The sequence below is a fragment of the Pocillopora verrucosa genome, chromosome 7 (genome assembly GCF_036669915.1).
Source record: "Pocillopora verrucosa isolate sample1 chromosome 7, ASM3666991v2, whole genome shotgun sequence".
Classification (NCBI taxonomy): Eukaryota; Metazoa; Cnidaria; class Anthozoa; order Scleractinia; family Pocilloporidae; genus Pocillopora; species Pocillopora verrucosa.
In genome coordinates this window covers 16571016-16591615 of record NC_089318.1, presented here as the reverse complement: position 1 = coordinate 16591615, position 20600 = coordinate 16571016, and the positions used below count along the sequence as shown (strand labels likewise).

At 37.6% G+C, this 20600-nt stretch overlaps 2 protein-coding genes across 2 annotated transcripts in view; both read right to left on the bottom strand.

The window, feature by feature from the left end:
• The window catches only part of LOC131786896 (fibulin-2-like), a 41666-nt gene extending 33880 nt beyond the window's left edge, over window positions 1–7786 (bottom strand). Inside the window, exons 1-4 of the mRNA XM_066169798.1 lie at window positions 7706–7786; window positions 6304–6581; window positions 5989–6103; window positions 4848–4973 (exon numbers count right to left, since the gene is read on the bottom strand). Coding sequence (XP_066025895.1) covers window positions 4848–4973; window positions 5989–6103; window positions 6304–6581; window positions 7706–7778 — 592 coding nt within the window. The 5' untranslated portion in view covers window positions 7779–7786. The remainder of the gene's footprint in view (window positions 1–4847; window positions 4974–5988; window positions 6104–6303; window positions 6582–7705) is intronic.
• Window positions 7787–11454: 3668 nt separating this feature from the next.
• The window catches only part of LOC131769874 (uncharacterized skeletal organic matrix protein 5-like), a 30353-nt gene continuing 21207 nt past the window's right edge, over window positions 11455–20600 (bottom strand). The window contains exon 5 of the mRNA XM_066169834.1: window positions 11455–11992. Coding sequence (XP_066025931.1) covers window positions 11477–11992 — 516 coding nt within the window. The 3' untranslated portion in view covers window positions 11455–11476. The remainder of the gene's footprint in view (window positions 11993–20600) is intronic.

Sequence of the window (20600 nt, the reverse complement as noted above, 5' to 3'; positions counted from 1 at the left end):
CCTGAGTCACGCCTCTAGATCAACAAGCCTTTTTCGTACGTAGTACGTGTTGGGGACGATATGCAGAGAACTCTTTTACGCGTAGCCGCACCAATACAAGTCATTCCATGATTGAGTAAACCTTCTTTTAAATTTAAACATTTTCACCATTTGACATTGCGTGTTGTTTTGACTTGATCTTCGCACACCTACGGTAAAAACTGAAAACAAGAACCTAAATTAACAACTCACTGAGCGAAAGCGAAACTGGAAAACGAGGCACATGTACTTACATATTTCTATGCGATAAACCAGTAGGGAAAGCACAAAACTTCAACAATCAAAATGAACAAAGCACCCAAGGTCCTGACACGAAATTACTCTAGCACTACATGAAACTAAAACATGTGCTACTGATCATGTGACCTAATATAAGTCCGCAATTCGTGCTTGGCCGCTAGTCGGCCCAAACAGTACGGTTTCGTAATCTTTTCTTCAATTCACATACCTGATAAAACTTGATGACTAAATAAGCATAAGCTCTCGATAAAATGAGTACATCTTCAGGCAACTACATTTGCCCTGCGCGCATCTAACCATGTAAACTGTGTTGTCCAAAAATGTCCTGCTCCTTCTACGCGCTGCGATCAGTTCCATAAACACCAGTTACATATCAAGTTTTTCTGTTTCATTTTATTGAATCGCTATGTCTTCTTGACACTCTAATGTTTACTTCATATTCAAAAATGACGGGACTGCGCTCAGCTAAGTACTTAGTAGTCATGGTGCGAGTTATTTCGTGCAAAATCAAAGTTATAAAAATGCATACGGCATGGCAAATTTTTTATATTTCCGATGTTCATACTCCTTGCAGAGGTTGTTGAAAAATAAAATTATTAAAATCTGAAGCTACTCGCATGGCGCTGCGGTTAGGTAAGTTGTAATGGTATGAGGAATTTGGCGCGAAATCAGAGTTACATATTTGTATACGGCATGGCGAGATGTTGATGCTAGTAGTTTTTTTAAGATATCTTACAAGGAAGAACTTATACCCAACTGAAAAAAGATGTATACATGTGTGAGAAACAATGAGACGTGTGAACTCATAGAATCCTCATATTTTACAGACTTGCACTCGGAATAATTACCGGAGGAGATAGGATTTGAATTTTAGCATTGGAATTTTAGCCAGAATCAGAGAACTATAATGCATTCCATTTTCAAACACGAGGAGGCGCTGGCTCAAATGAGTGAGATCCAAATAGATTGCTGTTTCGGCCATGATTGCAAGCTGCAATTTGTTCTTCTAAAACGGGTTGAGAGTTGTAAGAATATCCCATGTCCGATTGTTTCTTCTTCACTAGACTCAATGAAGCCAGAGAGTACTTGCAGAATGCTTACCAGCCCTTTCCTGTTTGGTACAAATGGAAAAAAGTACATACTCAAATGTTTATGTTCAGGACCATTAGCGCTGTGCGAATCGAGATCAGAGCAAATTCCCAACAGAGTGTACATCAAGTGTAAAAGAAAGCGCTGTTTATTCTTCTAACGAGGAGATGAAATGCCCAGCGGTAGAAATCTGGTCCGGCTTGAAGAAAAGGAGAAATTGCGTGTAAAAAGCGAACTGTTTAGAACCACTCACCCACGAATATCACCACGGTATCTTCAATTCTCAGCCATGGGTATGGATCACTTTGGGATAAAGTCTTGGCCACACCCATTGAAGTAAAGGTAGCGATAACAGGATCGTAGCTTCACACAAAGTAATGGGATTGAAAACCCACACTGGCTTCCCCAAAGAATTACTGAAGTACTTGCACCTGACTTGTTTATTGAATGAACAAGGTAACGTGGGCCCACCACTTATGGAGGAAAACTTCTTCGGTAAAGTGAACGAAAGTGTAAGTGAAGCTATCCGTCGAATTACTGGATGAAAAAGTTTTTATTTCCCTTTTTGCGTGATTCTTAATTTGGAATATTTCCTTGACGATGAAAGGCAACGGTGTCGAGAACTTGGGTATTTTACTAATAAACATATTCCTTTTATGAAAGTGCTACCAGATTATTTTGAATAATGGTGGGATAAATGTTTTCACTTGATCAATCTGAGTTTTTATGAACGGAGATTCTTTTTTTTTTCATTGTAAACGCGGCATTTTTCTCTTTCAAAGGAAGAAAGTTAAAAGTGGTTAAACTCTTTTTCAAAGTAAAAATTATTTAAGTGGAGTTTTGAGTCCCTCGTAACCTTAAGACCTATTTTAACCTGTTTTATGTTAAATTTAGCCTTTTTTTTTTTTTTTTTTTTTTTCATTTTCATCGGATGACTAGCCTTGATCATTTAGTGGTTAGGACATTGCGTTGTGGCCGCAGTAACCCAGGTTCGAATCCTGGTCTCGGTAATTCTTTGCATCAATCCTTGTTGTTTTGCGACAGATCTGTTTTATTTTGTTTATTTTTGAATAACTGGAATTTTAAGATAATAGTTTACATTCAAAGTAACAAGTAAGAGAAGCTCTCCTAGTGATGAGGATGAGGATCAGAAAGGCCCACCCTAAAACAAAATAACATGTGTTAAATGTTACCCATGGCTACCCCTCAACCCAGTCAGCATTCTCTACTCAGAAATGAATCATGGTGAAACTAACCTTGCCATGCGTGATAAGTCTCTCTCTCATGCCAGAATGTACGGAATTCACTCCGCACTGATACGTCTTTATTCAAATAATTATCCCTGTGAAAGGGTTGAGACACTTTACCATGAGGACAAACAGCCCACGTTTTATATTTTCCTCCTTCCGCGCGTGAATTGTTCTTCGCGTGCGCCTCGTACTTCTATCAGCTCGACTGAGAAGCGCATAAAATTACGCTTAATCTACAAGCTAATTAGGTGCTTCACTGCAGATTCCTTCTTCGTTTTCACAGCCTAAACTAACTTTATACAAATAAGACGTCAATGACTGGAATTAAAAAAAAAGTTATATTTTAGACAGATCTGACCAAACAATACGATAAGTTTGAATCCATTGCTCTATTACCTTGTTTGAGTTTGTAAACTAATTTTCTACTAATCTATAATGGCTTCGTACCTTAAATGTAAATCGTATGCCTTGTCAGTGCACCAAGATGTACCCCATGCCTGTGATGTGCTTGTCTCCGTTATCAGGCTTGTGTGTCGCTACATTTCCGCACGAATTATTTCCTCCTGTACCAAACCCGATTCTAGAATCGCAAGTCCAGCAGTTATTTTCCTGGTTAGCAATGACGCCGATTCTTGCTTTTGAGTTACCACCTTCAACATTGAACCCTTCCTTGTTGCAGTTTTGCTGCAAGGAGGCTTGCGAACCGACAACCTTCTTCCACGTGTCACGACCCAGCGAAGTGGCGCGGTATTCCCCGTCAGCGATCAATGAATACAAAGATTCGGCTGTCTTGTTGATGAAGATGAACTTGAGTTGTTGACCAATCTGCATACCGAGGCAGATCTTGGAGAAGGGTGTTTTCCAGTAGGTTGGTAACTTCGTTTCTTGTAAGTCAAAGCCATTCTTGCCAGCAGCCTCTTCATAGGTCTCTTTGTCCTTCCAGAAATGGGAATCGTAATTGAAGGTACGCTGAAATTACGATTAAGGCTCAGGGTCATTAAATACGCGTGAGTGACTCTTGGTGGCTCGTCCAGTAAAGACAACTTTGGGCAGTTGTCAGGGAAACCGCAGCCAATTTTTGCCCCCATCCTTTTAAGCTTGCCTATGTTGACCTTTATACTCAATAAATTTTTAGATTAATTTCTACCTTATTGAAAAAAAAATACTTCTGTTTTAGGCTCAAGGTCAAAAAAATACGCTTGAGCGCTGCCTAAGGAGACAGCAGCCATATTTCACCCATCTACTTTTTCTCTGTCTATTTAATGAATTTCTCAGCAAATGATTTTTTACCTTACTACCATTAATCTTCATGATCGGCGTCCATCCTCCATCTCCGCATCCAAAGTCTCCCATGTGACAGAAAACAGAAGTTGGCTTCGAGTCTAAGTGCAGGGTAACTTCGCCACTCTTTATCGCCCTACTAAATAAAGAATCTTCTTAAAAGGAGAGATTTATATCAAACTTGATGAGGGCCATGGCTTTCATATATTTAGTAAATAACTCAAAGTACTTTTCGATTAAGCGATTCCCTTCAAGAGAGAAGCTAATGTGTATGTTTATCATCAAGGTTGTCATGCTTGCCGCAATATTATTTTAAAATGATTATTTTCAGTGGTACTGTTATTTTCATATTCTCTCATTAAATTCCGCTCCAGCTTTGTTCTTGTTAGTGATTAATTGACTTACACATTCCTGTCGAAAATTTCTTTACACGTCGAAGCTGAAAAAAAGAAAGGAATATCAACAGCAATAAACCATTTAAGAAAAAAAGATGGAATGGTGTTTTTAAATAATCTCAAAGGGAAAATTTAGTTGTGCAATAGGAAATACACAACGTTCTTGGTCACTCGTGTTTTCGTAGCTTGCATTGTTAGCGGTGTCTAATGCGCTAGATGAGAATAAAAGCAGCGGAGCCGCGAATTTAAGCAGCTTACCAGGCCCCTCGCGGCCTCGCCGTTTTTACTTAAGCTGCTCGACGCTTCTAATGCTTACCATAAGACTGCTATCTACACAGGCAAGCGTTTCCACGTCCATCAAGAAGTTAGCTTGTTTTTAGTTTGAATTCTCGGTAGTTTCTAACAAGTCATTTGTCGAATTTTTTATCGATTAACTATAAATCTATATCTCGATATACATATTTATTATAAACGGAACTTCTCATTACAGTAGTCTAAACAGACAGAAACAGTATGAAAAACAGCTTAAAAAATACAGCAGGAGAAATGTTACCCAAACGGCAGATATTTCCATCTCCATAGTAACCCTGTTTGCATGTACAGTTGTACGATCCCTTAGCATTGTTGCACACAGCATCAGCACTGCAGTTCATTTTTCCTGTAGCACACTCGTCGATATCTGAAAAGACTCTCCTTTAATTAGAACGTCATCACTGCAATTAATTTTAAAACTAATGCAGATTTAAAATTAAAGTGTAAACAACAAATGGAGACCCACGTTAGATCCGATGTCTTAAGGGTATTGAATTTTTTCTGCAGTTCTCTTGGCCTTGCAAGAGTAACATCATCCCATCTGGGTATGGATTATTAAGCAAGACAAGTTGTCCGTCTTTCAAATTCACTATGTTTATAAAGTATATTACTTTTAAAAATACAAAATTGTCCGCCGCTTTGCTTGATGATACCAATAAGGCAACATATATTTACATTTATCAGTATCTAGTTAATTATCATTAGACTCTGAAACAAGGCTCTGTTTTACCTTTGCAAGTCCGTCCATTCCCGGTAAATCCTGGTTTGCATTTGCAGCGATACGATCCCTCGGTATTGTTGCACATAGCATCAGCACTGCACTTGGATGTTCCGTCAGCGCACTCGTTTATATCTGTAAAATTCATGGCTACCGATTCAATAGGGAAAATCCCTAAACACATGACCAATTTAATCATTTTAAGGGCTGAAATGTGTGTGTTTAGTTTCCATTCCCTTATTCGCTAAAATAAAATCAGGGCTTTGGTCACGCTTACCTTTGCAATCATCTCTAGAATATCCAGGTTTATTTGGACAGTTATAGGAACCTTTGGTATTGTTGGAAACAGCATTTTTACCGCAGTCTTGTGTTCCTGTAGCACACTAATCGATATCTCAAAATATTCTTCTTTAATTACAACGTCATCATTGGAGATGTGAAAATAAGATGTGAAAAACAAATTGAGACCTTCGTGGGATACGACGTCATGGTCCTGCAATTTTGAAGCAGCTCTTTAGCAAAGGGTTAGTTAAGAGCTGCATGGTTATTGTGTGAGTTTATAAAAAAAAAAACCGAACCTTAACCTTTACAGGTGCCTTTAGAAGTTGTATATAAAACTGTAGTGAACACGAGCTTACGACCGGTTTGACATGACAGGAGTTACCTTTATTACACCTTGGACCTTTGAATCCAGTGGTACACAAACAGCGATATCCTTTGTTGGTAAAACCGCTTTGACAAGTAGAATTGTTATCGCAAGGGTTATCAACACAAGCGCTCTGAAGCGAAAATAATATCATACATTGAAATATGAATAAAATGGAAAACGAGCAGCATTTAAACCAACAATAATGATAATGCTAAAGTTAGAAATATTGACAGTGATATTAGAATTCAAGCAACAATTGCAACGATTACGACCGGAAACTAGTTTTTTCTTTCACTTGAAATGAGTATTTGCTAATGATGCAACACCTACCTCAGCTGCATGATAAAAATAATCGTCTTTCTTCTCCAGGTCGTGTTCGTGTCTTTCGTGAGTAACATTATTCAGTTCACATTTGTAGCCTCCATGACCACTCACTTGTTTATGAACATTAATGCTGACACAGTCAGGTTCCACATAACACATGTTGTCACAAAAACTCATTGTCAGAACTTCAACGATGCGAATGACGTGGTTTATGAGACGTTTACCGTCAAATGCTTTTTCAGGGGTGAACTCCAACACGCGGCATTGGTCTGCGTCACAAAAGCCTTTAAGATTGATAAAAAAAACACGAAAGAAGGCAAACACTAGTAAAAGCGATGGCCTTTAGGGACGTCAAAATGATGATAACAATTGGGGATTTACTGATAGTTTCTCCGTTGGAATGTATTCATTTAAATTCATCCATCCATTTGCTTCCCTTTTTTATCATCTATTTTAGTTTCTAGATGAATACCTTTCTAGATAAATTACAAACAATTATCCGTACTGACATCCGCAGGAAACTTGCAGATGGCAATTAATTTCCACAAAAAATGCACATATTTAAGTAAGAAGATTTTCCATTCGAAAATTCCCCAAAAATAAAAAAAAAATTAATTTTCTCAGTAGAGACAAAGTTCGCAGGTTTGAATTTGTAAAGTGGACTGAGTCGTTGAAGAAATCCATGAATGAGCCGGATCAAACGTTTGCAAAGAGCTTGTCATTGCAGAAGATCTTTATTGCAAAACGTCTTCTACCTCCGAATAAATTATTCCTTTAAAGCTACATATCTAGCAGGAATCGCAAATTTCTCGATATACTCCCTGACGTTGAGAGTTATTTACTGGTCAGGAGAAAGATTAGATCACAACTGGGGCAAAAATCCAACTTTATCAGCGCAATAAACACAAAAAAAACTCCAGCCGACACAAATAAGAAGACTTAGCGGCATAACAAAAGACTAAGAAGACAATAAAATTTACGAGTGTGAACTTTTTACATGTTCGAATACAAAATACAAAAAAAATTAATAAATTGATAAAGAAGTGATAGAGAGGTAGGAAATATTACAATATATCAACTTGGATGATGAGCTCGATAAAAGACGAATTAATTAAGAAAAAAACCACAACAAAACAAAAAGGAGAAATGAAAACCATTCGCAACTAAACTCACATAAAGGTACTCAAACAAACTATCTGCGAAAGTATCTTTTCATCACCAGTAAATTATTTGGTTAAGAAGTTTAAGAAAGTGTGAAGCTATCTTTAAACATTTTTGCTATTGTGGAAATGAATAACAAAACTTCCTTTAAACATATAACATGCAGGTGTTAAACGGTTACTATGATTATGAAGGACTAATGTCCCTTCTCTATTCCCGATCATAAATGAGTAATGGTGAGGCTAACCTTGTGATGAGACATAAGCAAGTATCATGAAGAACAAAAGTAACAGAAAAAAGATAAAAATCGACTTCTTCATCGCGCGGATCGCCAGGTTTCCGCGACTGACTTCTGGAATTATGCGCAAATTGATGCGGAAAAAACTTCTTTGAATTGTTTTTGTTATGGTTAAAATTTCTGTTTTTTTTTTAATTTTTATTTTTTTTTTTTATTTAACCAATGAGACTTGGGTGCTTCCTTACTTTTTTCTTTTTTTTAACAATGAGACTTGGGTGTTTCCTTACTGTTTTTCGTTTTAATTTGATATCTTTGGCCCTTATTCCAGCACGAAAACAATTCACTGGATGAAAATAAATTAACTTTTACGAAGCCTCTCGACAGGTCACCTAATAGTCAATCGTGTGGACGTAACAGTGGTTTAAGGCTAAAAATCTGTATTCATATTCTTAGCAAGAAACTAAACAGAAAATATAAATGCTTCTGATGCTTTACTTGGCTTTCATTGGTAGAAACAGGAGTGAGTAATTTTGCCCTTATTAGGCCCAAAATCGTCTTCGTCCCTGCAACAAATTGTTGGAAACTAGAGTACCTGGAGCATTTAACGACAAATAGTAATGAATATTTCAGAAACTTTTTTCCACTTTCTCCACAAATGAGTATTTGATAATGATGCAACGCCTATGTCAGCTGGATGATCAAAATAATGGTCCTTCTTATTTGTCTCATGACTTCAAAGATGCGAATCATGTAGTTTATAAAATATGCGAATCATGTAGTTTTTAAAAGATGCGAATCATGTAGTTTATAAAACGTCTTCCATCAAATGCTTTTTCAGGCGTAAAATTTCAACAATTTATCAACATTGGTCTGCGTGAAAAGAGTCTTAGAAATTTAGAAGGAAAAAAAAATATACATATATATATATATATATATATATATATATATATATATATATATATATATATATATATAGGAAGTCTGTGTATTGATTTTTCCGTTTACAGTGCTTGATACGTAGAAGTAGTGCGCGATATATGTTGCGATAGTGGAAAAAAACAGAGAGACTATACTTTAATCCCTACAAGCCTGTCTCGTGATTGCGCACTAATCAGGGGATTTTATTGTTAAGAATATTCGTGCCATCGTTTATATACTCTATAAATTTGCCTAAAGATGATACTTGAATTGTTACGCAGTAACGTTTTGTGTCTGTGGCGGCATGAGAATATTGTCCATACTGTTCTCTACATATTTCCTGAAGAGCTGACAAGGACAATATGTTTAACAATCAAGAGCTTCTTTAGTTGGTGATTAGTTCCTATACTGTCATGACCTTGATGTGTGATACAGGGGTATCAGTTTAACATAACATCAGCGTCTATTTTTTCAAAGCGTTCAACAGATCTTTTGTGAGTTTCACTGCTCGATAACCTATCCAGTACCTTTTCGTGCTTCAAACAACTTCTGCGATTTGTTTATCGCGGCTGCCTGCATCGTTGAAGCATATAATGAATTAATTTTGTTAACAAGAAATGTTGCTTTTAAAACAGGATAGAAATTAGCCTTTTACACCCCAACATCAGTATTAATATTCTCCATACTGTTCTCTATATATTTCCTGAAGTCCATGCCAAGGAGAATATGTTTAACAATCAAGAGCTTCTTTAGTTGGTGATTATTTCCTTTATTCTCATGACCTTGATGTGTGATACAGGGGTGATATCGTGAGGAGAATTTAGATGCTAATCACTCTAAGGGGTTAAAGGGTTAAGCTTCAAGCATTTGTCCTCCAACAAAGTTGTCTCAAGTTCTGAGATTTTCAGCTTTTCAGTCTAACATGGAAAACAAATCCATCTTTCCTGAAGATAATATTTCTTAACCAAAATAGCCAAAGAAAAAGCAAACTGGTTCTCTGAATTAGTTCTCTGAATTAATTAACAATTTGCACCCAAACATAAACACTCATGTTCTCCAAACTTCTCTGTTTACATTTCCTATGGAGCTGTTGAGGAGAATTTAACATTTAAGATTTTCTTAAGTTGTTTGTTATAATGTTTGATTCAGGGGAAATAATTTTAGGAGAAATTTTGTTTTTCTCTCTTAACGGTAAAGGGTTTAATGTATTAATCGGTTGAAGCCTGTTTAAATCTATATTTCAATGTTTTTAAGAGTAAATTCAGTTTGCATCTTTTTTGTATGATTTTTATGTGATCCAAAGGCTGTATCAAGCCAACACTTCTGGAGGTTTTATTATACATTCCATTGCAGTCGTAATCAAAAGTGCAGAGCGATACGATCAAATGAAAAGCAAAACAAAGAAACGGAAGAAAACTATCGTTACCTCTCTCCGTCGCCAGTGAAATCCGATCGAATTGCCGGAGTCGTAACCGGGAGATTGTTAGGAAGGGCCTGAGAACTGGCATTAGAGCTTACCCCAGAAAGGATAGAAAGCAAAGAGTAAGAGTTTTCAATCATGCTTTCATAATATATCGATTAATGAATTGAAAATTTTCCAGATGAGTTTGTTCATTTAATTGCTACAGTTCCCAATGGACTGAAGAAAGGCAAATAGGGATCAAATAGGTTGTGATGGATAAAATTACCATCCTTTTGAACCAAGGTCACGAAATTTCCAAATTTGGTGGCCTGTCGAGGATAAGAATACCAATGGCTAACTTCATCAAGCTAACTGTATGATGAAATATTGCAATTTTGGATTTCCTTTTCTTTTTTGTTTCAGCATACGTGTGCGTCTGCGAAAAGAGGCAACTGAAAAGGTGTGAGGAGACACCATCCCAAGAACAGTTTGGCTTAAGAGTGGTGTCAGGACTAGTGCAACCTTTGTTTCCCTGGAATCCAAAAATCCAAAAATCGCGAGCTAAAAATATAACATTAAAAGATAGTTTGGCGGGGCACTCTTCTTCATCGTGTTTTTTAAAATGGTCGTTACTTCCTGATTTTATCTCTTCCTATCTGAACCTTAAACCAAATAGGACCGACTTACGAGGCTCGAGTAGAAAAGCCAATGACATCACGAGATGAGATCGTACCAAGCCTTTTAGGCCAATTTTTCGAATTTAACGAAGAATATCTGTCATGACTTCCGGAAATATTCCGGAAAGAAATCTGTTCGAATGGTGAGCTTACAATCATCTTTTTAATAGTAGTATCGTATTTAACTTAGAGAATGACGTCCGGAACAAATGGTACACAAAAATTCGGTCATTCTGGTGAAAGCGAGAAAGGCAAGCAATACTTCGCGAGGGTATTACTTTTGCATTCTGTTAGTTCTCATGCTCTGAGCTAATTATTTACTATAAAAATCGTTAACGCCCGTGGGTTCCTAGTTACTTTGTAAAAACTGGCGTCATTTTTCATGTTTTTCACTCGAGCAGAAAGATGCGCGAGGCGAGCGTAAAGAACAATACGCGCGGGAAAGAAAAAACAAAAAGAACATAAAAGAAGTCACATTTTCTGTGCTTCTTCTTTTCTGTGTTACACTCCCTTGACTCGCTCACACTTAACGAGGTGGACGTGTCGTAAACATCGAATATGGCCTCTTTGCCAATATTTACTTCGTCAACTACTCCTGAATTGGCTTTGCGCAAATGAAATGCTTTGAATTTCATTGAAAAAATTATAGAGACAAAGCTAACCAGACAATAATTGAAGGTTAAACTTATTGCTTTATTAGCCTTTAAGGTTTTAGGACACGACATTTCCTTCTTCATGATGGCTTCTTGGCTTAAAATTTGGGAAGTTGGACTGGGTTTCCTGTCACTGTACCAGGATGTAACCCATGGCTTTGATGTGCTTGTTACCATTATCTGGCCAGTACGTTGCCTCATTCCCACACGTGTTGGAATCATTATGTAGACCTCCTGTGCCAAAACCAATTCGGGAGTCACAGGTACCACAGTCATTCTCCTGGTTAGCCGTGATGCCGATTCTTGCTTTGGAATGACGTGGGTCTCCCACTGCATTGAATCCTTCCTTCCTGCAGTTGCGCTGCAAGGAAGCCCGTGAACCAATCAGCGACTTCCACGTGTTACGACCCAGTGAGGTGGCACGGTATTTCCCGTCAGCGATCAGTGAGAACAGTGAGTTGGCGTGCCTGTTGATGACAATGAACTTGAGCGTATTATTAATCTTCATACCGAGGCAGATCTTGGAGAAGGATGTGTTCCAGTAGGTTGGTAACTTGGTCTCTTGGGAATCAAAGCCAGTCTTGCCTCCAGCAAAGTTATAGGCACTTCTGTTGCTCCAGAATTGGGAATCGTAGTGGAAAGTTCTCTGAAAGACAACAATTGCATTTTTTATTTGCCTAAGTTCATTTCAATAATATCGAGAGTATCGCAAAGGAGACAGGGAATTAACCTGCGTGCCGGCAATCTTCATGGCCAGTGTCCATCCTCCATCCCCACATGAAAAGTTTCCCATGTGACAGAAGACAGGAATCGTTTGTGAACCAAAAATCAGCGGGTATACTTGGCTTCGTCGCGACCTTAAAGAAAAAGAGGAATTAAAAAAAAAATTGAATCAACCTATGGGTAGCCATTTGTGCCAAAATATCCATCGCCAGTAACAAACTCAATTGTTAGTGCTAAAATATCAATCTCTAGTGATAAACTCAATTATTCGTGCTAAAATATCAATCGCTAGTGATAAAACTCAATCGTTAGTGCTAGAATCGACTTGTCATCGATTTTAACTTGAACCAGTCTCCCGCTTGTTAAGCAAAGATGAATCAATCAAATCTTGCTTACTTTATTGAAAACTGATAAGGGATAGAGAGACCGACACGGACTTCCCATGTGGCTTTTGCAGTCGCGTCGCATAATCGCCTTCAAATTTGGTTTTTGCTTTCACAAGCGTGTCCTTAAGGGATGTTCCGTTTTTGTAAGAGATGATTGGATGTTTTGGAAACTTGTTTTCAGTAAGAGCTGATTGCGTATTAGACTCCAATGTTCCATCAGTATTTGTTTTATTTTTTTAACTGCCAGATGGTACGTTGTGACAAAAGACAATTAAGTAGAGGAGGGGGGGGGGAGGGGGGAAGGAGGGGTCAGAGTCTCCTGCTTCCCCCACAATGTTCTCCCACCTCCCGTACTTTAATGTCCTTTTATCTCCTTTTTGTTTCTCCCGTCTTCAGGTTAATCAAGAGGATCAAAAACCCGGGTTTAATTTTTAAACTGTGCCAAAACTTAACATTCTTGTTCATTTTCTGGCCTTTGGTGGATATTAAATGGAAATTTCAAAACTTTAATATATGAGTGTTTTTGACTAAATAATACCCAGTAATAAACAACAAACTATCGCTATCTTTATTTCTTCTCCCGCTTCCCGCCCTCATATAGCTCCCGCTTCCCGCCCCCTGTTCTCCTGCTTCCTCTATGCTTAGTTTCGCTTTGTTGGATTAATTTTGTTTCAATTAACGCCATGAAAATATTAGCGAATGACACTGCCATTTTCGTACCCACAGCGGTTCCATGTGTTTGGAGGAAGTTCTCCTAATTGAATTAAAACGAATTTTCTCTAAGTATTAAGCCAAACATTTCCCTGAGGTAGTGCGTTGGGATCGGTGCGTTATGGTTGTGGAACTTTTCGTATGCTCCACATACTATGTTCGTTCCTTCCTCTTGAGGTATATTTGTTTACAAGCTAGAAACGTCCATTGATACTAGAATTGGTAGATCTTTCCGTTTGGATTTTTCCTTATACCCAATGTCACGCGACCAGTTTTCTATATTTGGATTTGACCATGTGGTTGAAGTTTTTGGCAGATCTTGTCTCATTAATATTGTCTTGTTTTCTGGACCTTGGACTAATACATCAAAGCTGGCGACGAGGATGGGATCTTTTTTTGGCCAAGCACAAGCGGTAAACACGAATCACGTCTGAAGTTGACGAAGGCACGGCAGGAAATGCCGAACGAAGCGTCGAACGTCAACACGAGTCAAGCCATCGGAAAAGTGACAAAGTAGGTTGTGGAAGCGGACTGGGAGTTATACACCGAACAGTTGCGTTTTTATTTTCTTGCAAATGGAATCACAGAGGTTAAAACGAAGAAGGCCGTACTTTTAACAAATCTTTTAGTAGAAACTTACCAGCTTGCGAAAAACTTTGTGCCCCAACGCAGCTAAAGGATGACGCCATTAGATATACTATCATAGAGGAGCGGATGCAGAAGCAACTCAAACCTGAAAGGTCGGCGACTCTTGACGACCGTTGACGTTTTTCAGGGAAACAGCCGCAGATTTTGCTAATCCCCTTTGTCGTTTATCTTCACTGTCCTGTATCAACAGTGAATTCTTTTGCAGATAAATTGCTACCTTATTGCGACTAGTCTTCATGATTGGTGTCCGCCCTTCATTTCCGCATCCAAAGTCTCCCGTGTGAGACAAAAGAGACTTTGGCTTTGAATCTAAGTGCAGGGTAACCTCGCCACTATTTTTCGATCTACTGAAAAAAGAATCTTCCTAAATAGAGAGATTCAGTTGAAACTTGATGAGGGCCATGGCTTCCATATATTAAGTAAATGACACGAAGTACTTTTCGATGAGGCGAAAGTTTTCAAGATGGAAGCTAGTGTGCAAGTTTATTATCAAGGTTGCTATGCTTAGCGCAGTACCATTTCCAGAATTATCATTATTAGAACTACTGTTACTTCATATTCTCTCATTAAATTCCGAGCCGGCTTTGTTCTTAGTGAATAATTGACTTACACATTCCGGTCGAAAATTTCCTTACACGTCGAAGCTGAAAAAAAGCAAAGACATATCAACAGTAATAAACCCTTTAAAAAAAAAGATGGGATGGAGTTTTGAAATGCTCTCAAAGGGAAAATTTACGCGTGGAATAGGAAATACACAACGTTCTTGGTCACTCGTGTTTTCGTGACTTGCATTGTTAGCGATGTCTAATGCGCTAGATAAGAATAAAGCAGCGAAGCCGCGAATTTACCCAGCTTAAGAAATACAGCAGGTGAAATTTTACCCGAACGGCAGATATTTCCATCTCCATAGTATCCTTCTTTGCATGTACAGTTGTACGATCCTTTAGTATTGTTACACACAGCATCAGCACTGCAGTTCTGTTTTCCTGTAGCACACTCGTTGATATCTGAAAAGATTCTCCTTCAATTAGAACGTCATCACTGCAATTAATTTTAAAACTAATGCAGATTTAAAAATGAAGTGCAAACAACAAGTGGAGACCCACGTTTGATCCGATGTCTTGAGAGCCTTGCAATATTGTCACAGTTCTCTCTAAGGAACTGATTATTGAGCGCGATTATAATACACTTTTAATTTACTTCTGTAAAATGTAAGGTAACCGATTCAATAGGAAAACCTTCCCCCCCTCCCCATCTTTTTTTAACACGAAGAAATGGAGTTGATAACTTTCGTACTTCAGGATGATTCTAATCTGTTACTTCTCTCTAACTGGCGACCAATAACTTTTTTTTTTATATTACGGTATAATCTAGCCGACAGAAAACACTACAATTTCACTATCTCTACCACTGTATTAAACCCTATGACTAATTTGAACGTTTTTAGGTTTGAAGTTAGTTTCTTTAGTTTTCAATCCCTTGTTCGTCAATTAGAATAACAACTTTGGTAACTTTTACCTTCGCAAGTCCGTCCATCTCCAGAATATCCTGGTTTACACGTACAGTTGTAGGAACCCTTAATGTTGTTGCACACAGCATCAGCACTGCAATCGGATGTTCCCTCGATACACTCGTTTATGTCTGCAACATTCAACCTCATTGATGTAGAGTATATTAAAGTTAAGTACTTGGTTTCAATTTCATTCCAATAATGCATAGAATTCTTGCGAGCTGCATTCGCACTGCTGGTTTGTCTTCTTTCGGTTCATCTCTATGAGCCCTCCCATTTTCAGGATATACAAAACCACCCAAAATTGTTTTGTTGGTTCTTTTTCTTTTTTTTTTTTCAAGAGATAATGTAACCCTTAGACTTATGCCATTTTATTAATAATTTGTTTGTTTCGCTCCTCCTAAGCTCCTTGCATGGAGTTCATACAATGATTCTTTAGTCACAAACGGAAAGACCTGACATCTTCTCCATAAAACTTATAACATGCAGACTTATTTACCTTCATCGCAAGTCCGACCCTTGAATCCAGCGGAACATAAACACTTATCTCTTTTGTCAGTAAAACCGTTTAGACAAGTGGAGTTGTTCTTGCAGGGTTTTTTTGCACAAGCACTCTGATGCAAAAATAAAAAAAAATCCCATAACGTTTTAGTAAGACCCATACCCCTGTCCTATAAGTCTCGCTCCTTCTGGAGATGCAACACTGTGATAAGGCTTGTAAAAAGCCTCTCATTCCAAATCCATAGGCTCTTAATTAAAATCAAAACTTAGCGAGAAACAGGAATCATTTTGTTATGATATGCAACTAGTATACTCCTGTTTTGTTTTCTGGAAGTAGGCTAAGTACCTTTTGGCGACAAAGCACCAAAAATATTTAAATTTGCAAGTGTGGACATTTATAGTTAAAAATTGTGCTTTTATTTCAGCCTTAAACAAATTAAAGAAACCTACGCTGCACTTAGTATTAACTTATCATAGCTGGGCAAGAGTCCACCTGACGTTGACTATATGTGGGCCTCTTACGTCAAAATATGAACACACACCATGGAGACCAATTTTCTTCGACTCAAATTCTCTTTTTTCGAAAATGGCAAACATTTCACAATTAATCCTTTACCAATAAGCATATAGAGGAATAGCAATGACAAATGTATTTATAATAATTAAAGCGATGATTTCATGCTTGTGATCGTGAGTGTAATTGCTCTGATATCATAGCATTTTTGAATGCACTAACTCCTCAGCTGAATTATAAAAAATAGGTTTTGTCCTTCCTCGAATCTTTTAGTCTGCTTCGTGCCCTGAGTAACATTTTTCTTTTTACAACTGCATTTTCCTTCTGCTTCTCAAGATCTTTCTTGAAACAGTACAACTCAAGTGATGTAACCAAGGTGTAAATCGTCCTTACCTCGAAGAAATAGTGATGCGAACTCTTTTTTTCTTTGTATTCATTGGGGTTACTGTACTTATCAGACGACAGTAACTCACACCACAAATCACCTTCAGCAGCCAGGTTCACGGAAACACACAGAGGATGGTGAAGGCATCTAAATGTGCATTCAAAGTCGTCGTATACCATAATTTCGTCAAGCTCAGGTACATCGAGATAGCGAAACTTGTCCACCGAGAGCAGACTTTGCCTGGATATCTGTGATGAAGTAGGTAGTATGTTGTCGGGGTCTAAACTTGCTGCTCCTGCGGTGGAGAGAACGCTTACCATTTGTCTTTGTCGACAGATCTGTTTATGAACTTTTTATGAATAAACTTCGAATTATTTAAACTTACCGTAAGTGATAATTTTTGACACTAATTTTCATAACTATTTTCTAGTACACTTCCTTTTTCTTTTTTCTTAAACCTCTTTTTTTGTCCTGCGGGCGACTATATCTATTGCCACCATTGGATGACTTGGGTGATGCAAGTGTTGAGTACCAGAGATAAACGCACAAAACTGTCTTCAAATAGGACATTTACGATCTCAAACTCGCTAGTATACATTCAAGTTGAAGAAAATTAGAAGTGCTGCTTTTGCCCAGCCAGGCCGTGAGTTCTAAATTTAGTGAAGTGCAATGAATTGCTAAGTTTCCAAACATTCTGTTTTTCTTGTGGACTGTGGACGTCATTGACGATTTGTTAGAGAAAAAGTTCACAACAAATGGACGATAACCATTGCAGGAGACTCAAAGAATAGGTAGGGCATAATTCAAGGATGAAGACTGCATTCACACGGCCATATTTTATTTTCATACCTGGGAGTGCAATACCAAACAAAAAAAAACTGGATAACGATGAACCAGTTTAGTAAAGTAAAATTTACATACGACACTCACAAAGCTCAATCGGTTACGCAGTTTTAATGAGTTAAAGAGAATGCATAGCTACGATTTAACTAATACCATTGTGAAAACGAAAAACAAAACAAACCTCTTTAACAACCAACTGGCGTCAAACATTAAGATCCAGTCTTTCTAAAAGCGCTTCGGGGTATTTTGTTTAAAAAAAATCGATTTCTTTCAAAGTTTTTTCATGAATCTGTCTTGATCTAAAAATACTCGTTAGCTGAGTGACAGACAAACAATAGGTCGCTAAAAGAGCTATCAGACAATTTTCGGCAACACAATTTTTCTAGATAAGGATGGATATTTTTCTCTCCTAAATGCTGTTTTAAGGCATCATCAAAAAAAAAGCTTCAATGTGCTAAATTCAAGCGTCAACCATCGTTTTAAGACGTAAATCTCTTATGTTATAGGGTCTGCTTTCTGTGCACTGTCAGGTGGAATTTTCGAAAATGTCCAAAACATATCAACCGGCTGGGCCAGAAGTTCGCCAAAGCCACAACATATTTTTATCTTCCCATATTTCTCCACCTACTAATAAAATAATACTCCAACTAATTTATTTAGGGCATTTTTGTAACTATAGTATTTTAAAGGCGATTTCATGGGTTATAAACACAGCAGATGGGTCCTTCGAACAAATTAATTCTTGTCGTGCGCTACCCCATAAGATTGCAGGTTTCTCAAAGTTAAAATGACTACACTCTAAATACCATTATTAGGAACACTTCCCAAAAATTCTCCAAACAAGAGCTGTGCAAAAATACGACAACGGCAAACTTATGCCATTTTTGATGATCGACGCTGTTAAAAGAAAAAGATATCGGCGCTCGGAAAATAAAAAACAAATATTTTGCAATAATTCGAAAAAACAAGGCGGTTTCGACTACTTTAAGACTAAGGCAGATTCATGGGCAAATGTGAAAGAAATCAATTTCTTAACCGAAATTTACTAGACCGCTTCCTAGAGAGACTGCAATTGATTGAGAGGGACTAATTTCCCCCTCACTAACCTCCGCTCAGAAATGAGTAATGGTGAAAACTAACCTCGCGACGACACAAGTGCAGACATCATGAGGCACAAAACTAAAAGAACACAGACAAAGATCAAATTCTTCATGGCGCGGAACCCTCTGGAGACCGACTTCCCGAAAGACATACAAATTGATGCCTAAATTATCTATCAATTATTTTTTTAACTTCCTGACTGCCTTTTAACCAATGAAATCTGAGTATTACTGGTAGTTAAGAGGGTCACTATATCTGGTAATCAATTATAGAGCCCTATGATTGGTTACAAGCCTTGTGCGTCAATCAAGAACATAGTACAGTTTCGCAATCTTTTCTGTAATTCCTTTGTCTGAAAAAACTCCATTACCAGAGAAGCATGTGTTTCTCCCAGCCGGTTCTTGTTCCCATTTCTATCAACTTTGTGCCCTAGATGAAATGACTGCATCGTGAGGCAACTAGATTTGCGCTGCGCGCATCTAAGCATGTAAAATGTAACTGTCCCGCTCTTTCTACGCGCTGCGACCAGTTTCATAAACACCAGTTACATATCAAGTTTTTCTGTTCCATTTTATTGAATCGCTATCTCCTGTTGACGCTCTATTGTTTGCTTCATATACAATAATTGCTGGACTGCGCTTAGCTGAGTACTACGTGGTGATGATACGAGTAATTTCGTGCAAAATCAATACATTTGAAAACAACATGGCAAAATTTTGATCTTCCCGATGTTCAGATATGTAACAGAGCTTGTTGAAAAATAAAATAACCAAAACTTGAGACGAAAACCATTCGCAATTTCGAATATGAAATTCTCGTAAATTTACTCATAAAACCATCTGCCCAACTATCTTTCTATTCACCTATAATTTATTTGATCAAGCAGTTTAAATAAGTTTAAAGAGGTGTTAATTATCTTGTCTTAAGCTTCTTGACGAGTCAATTAATTATTAATCGAATTGACATAAAAGCGGTTTGAAAATCGATCGACTTCCACTAATTCCTAGCAGGAAACTCGACGGAGAACAGAAATGCTTCTGCTGTTAAACTTGACTTAAATATGCAGAAAAATGCCGAAATTACTCCGCCCTTATTGGACTAAAATCATCCTCCGCCTTGCAATAAATTGAATGAAGACCAGACCACCTAGCGCATTTTACGATAGTTTGTTTCGAATATTTTAGAAGCCTTTACTATCAATCTATAGGTCTGCATCACATGACAAACTGGCATGGCAAAAGATACCAAAATTTTAGGTTGGTCACGATCAAGATCATCAAAGTTATAAGCTAAAATTGGAAGTGCTGGAAGTGAATTTATGCACTGCACTATCAATTTGTCTTTGTATACATTGACTTTAATTTTACATAAAGGCCTAATAATACATTCATCAGGTGGGCTATGATGAATTATCTCGACGTTGTGATATGAGGTGGCCAAACTAACAAGTTTTTACCGTTTCCGTTGTCTGGCGACTGTGTTTGAGTTTCTTTTGATGTAAATCAGTCCGAGTATCATAAATCAAAGAGGCCAGGTCACTTTCTACCTTTCAAAAATAACACCAATCCTCGACAAAAATAAATTGGAGGATAATGAGAATCTTGTCTGAAACTGGTTCAAAAAACAAACCTAATTTTAATAGCGTAGTTTGATCGTCCGGGTGAATGTAGTCCTTAAAAGGACTGTTGTCAGTAATGGTGACTGACGTTTCGACAACCTGAGCGAAATTCATAATCAGAGTGTGAAAGGTTGCTGTCAGTCGACTTAGTATAGTCGAAATTTTGCATAATATGTTGGCCGGCTGTGCTAGAACTTCGTCAAAACAACAATTTATCTTTATATTTCTATACTCGTCTACCTAACTTTTGTTAGCTTGAATAAATATATTACTTTTGTTAGCCTAAATAAAGATGTTATGGGAAAGGAGTTGGA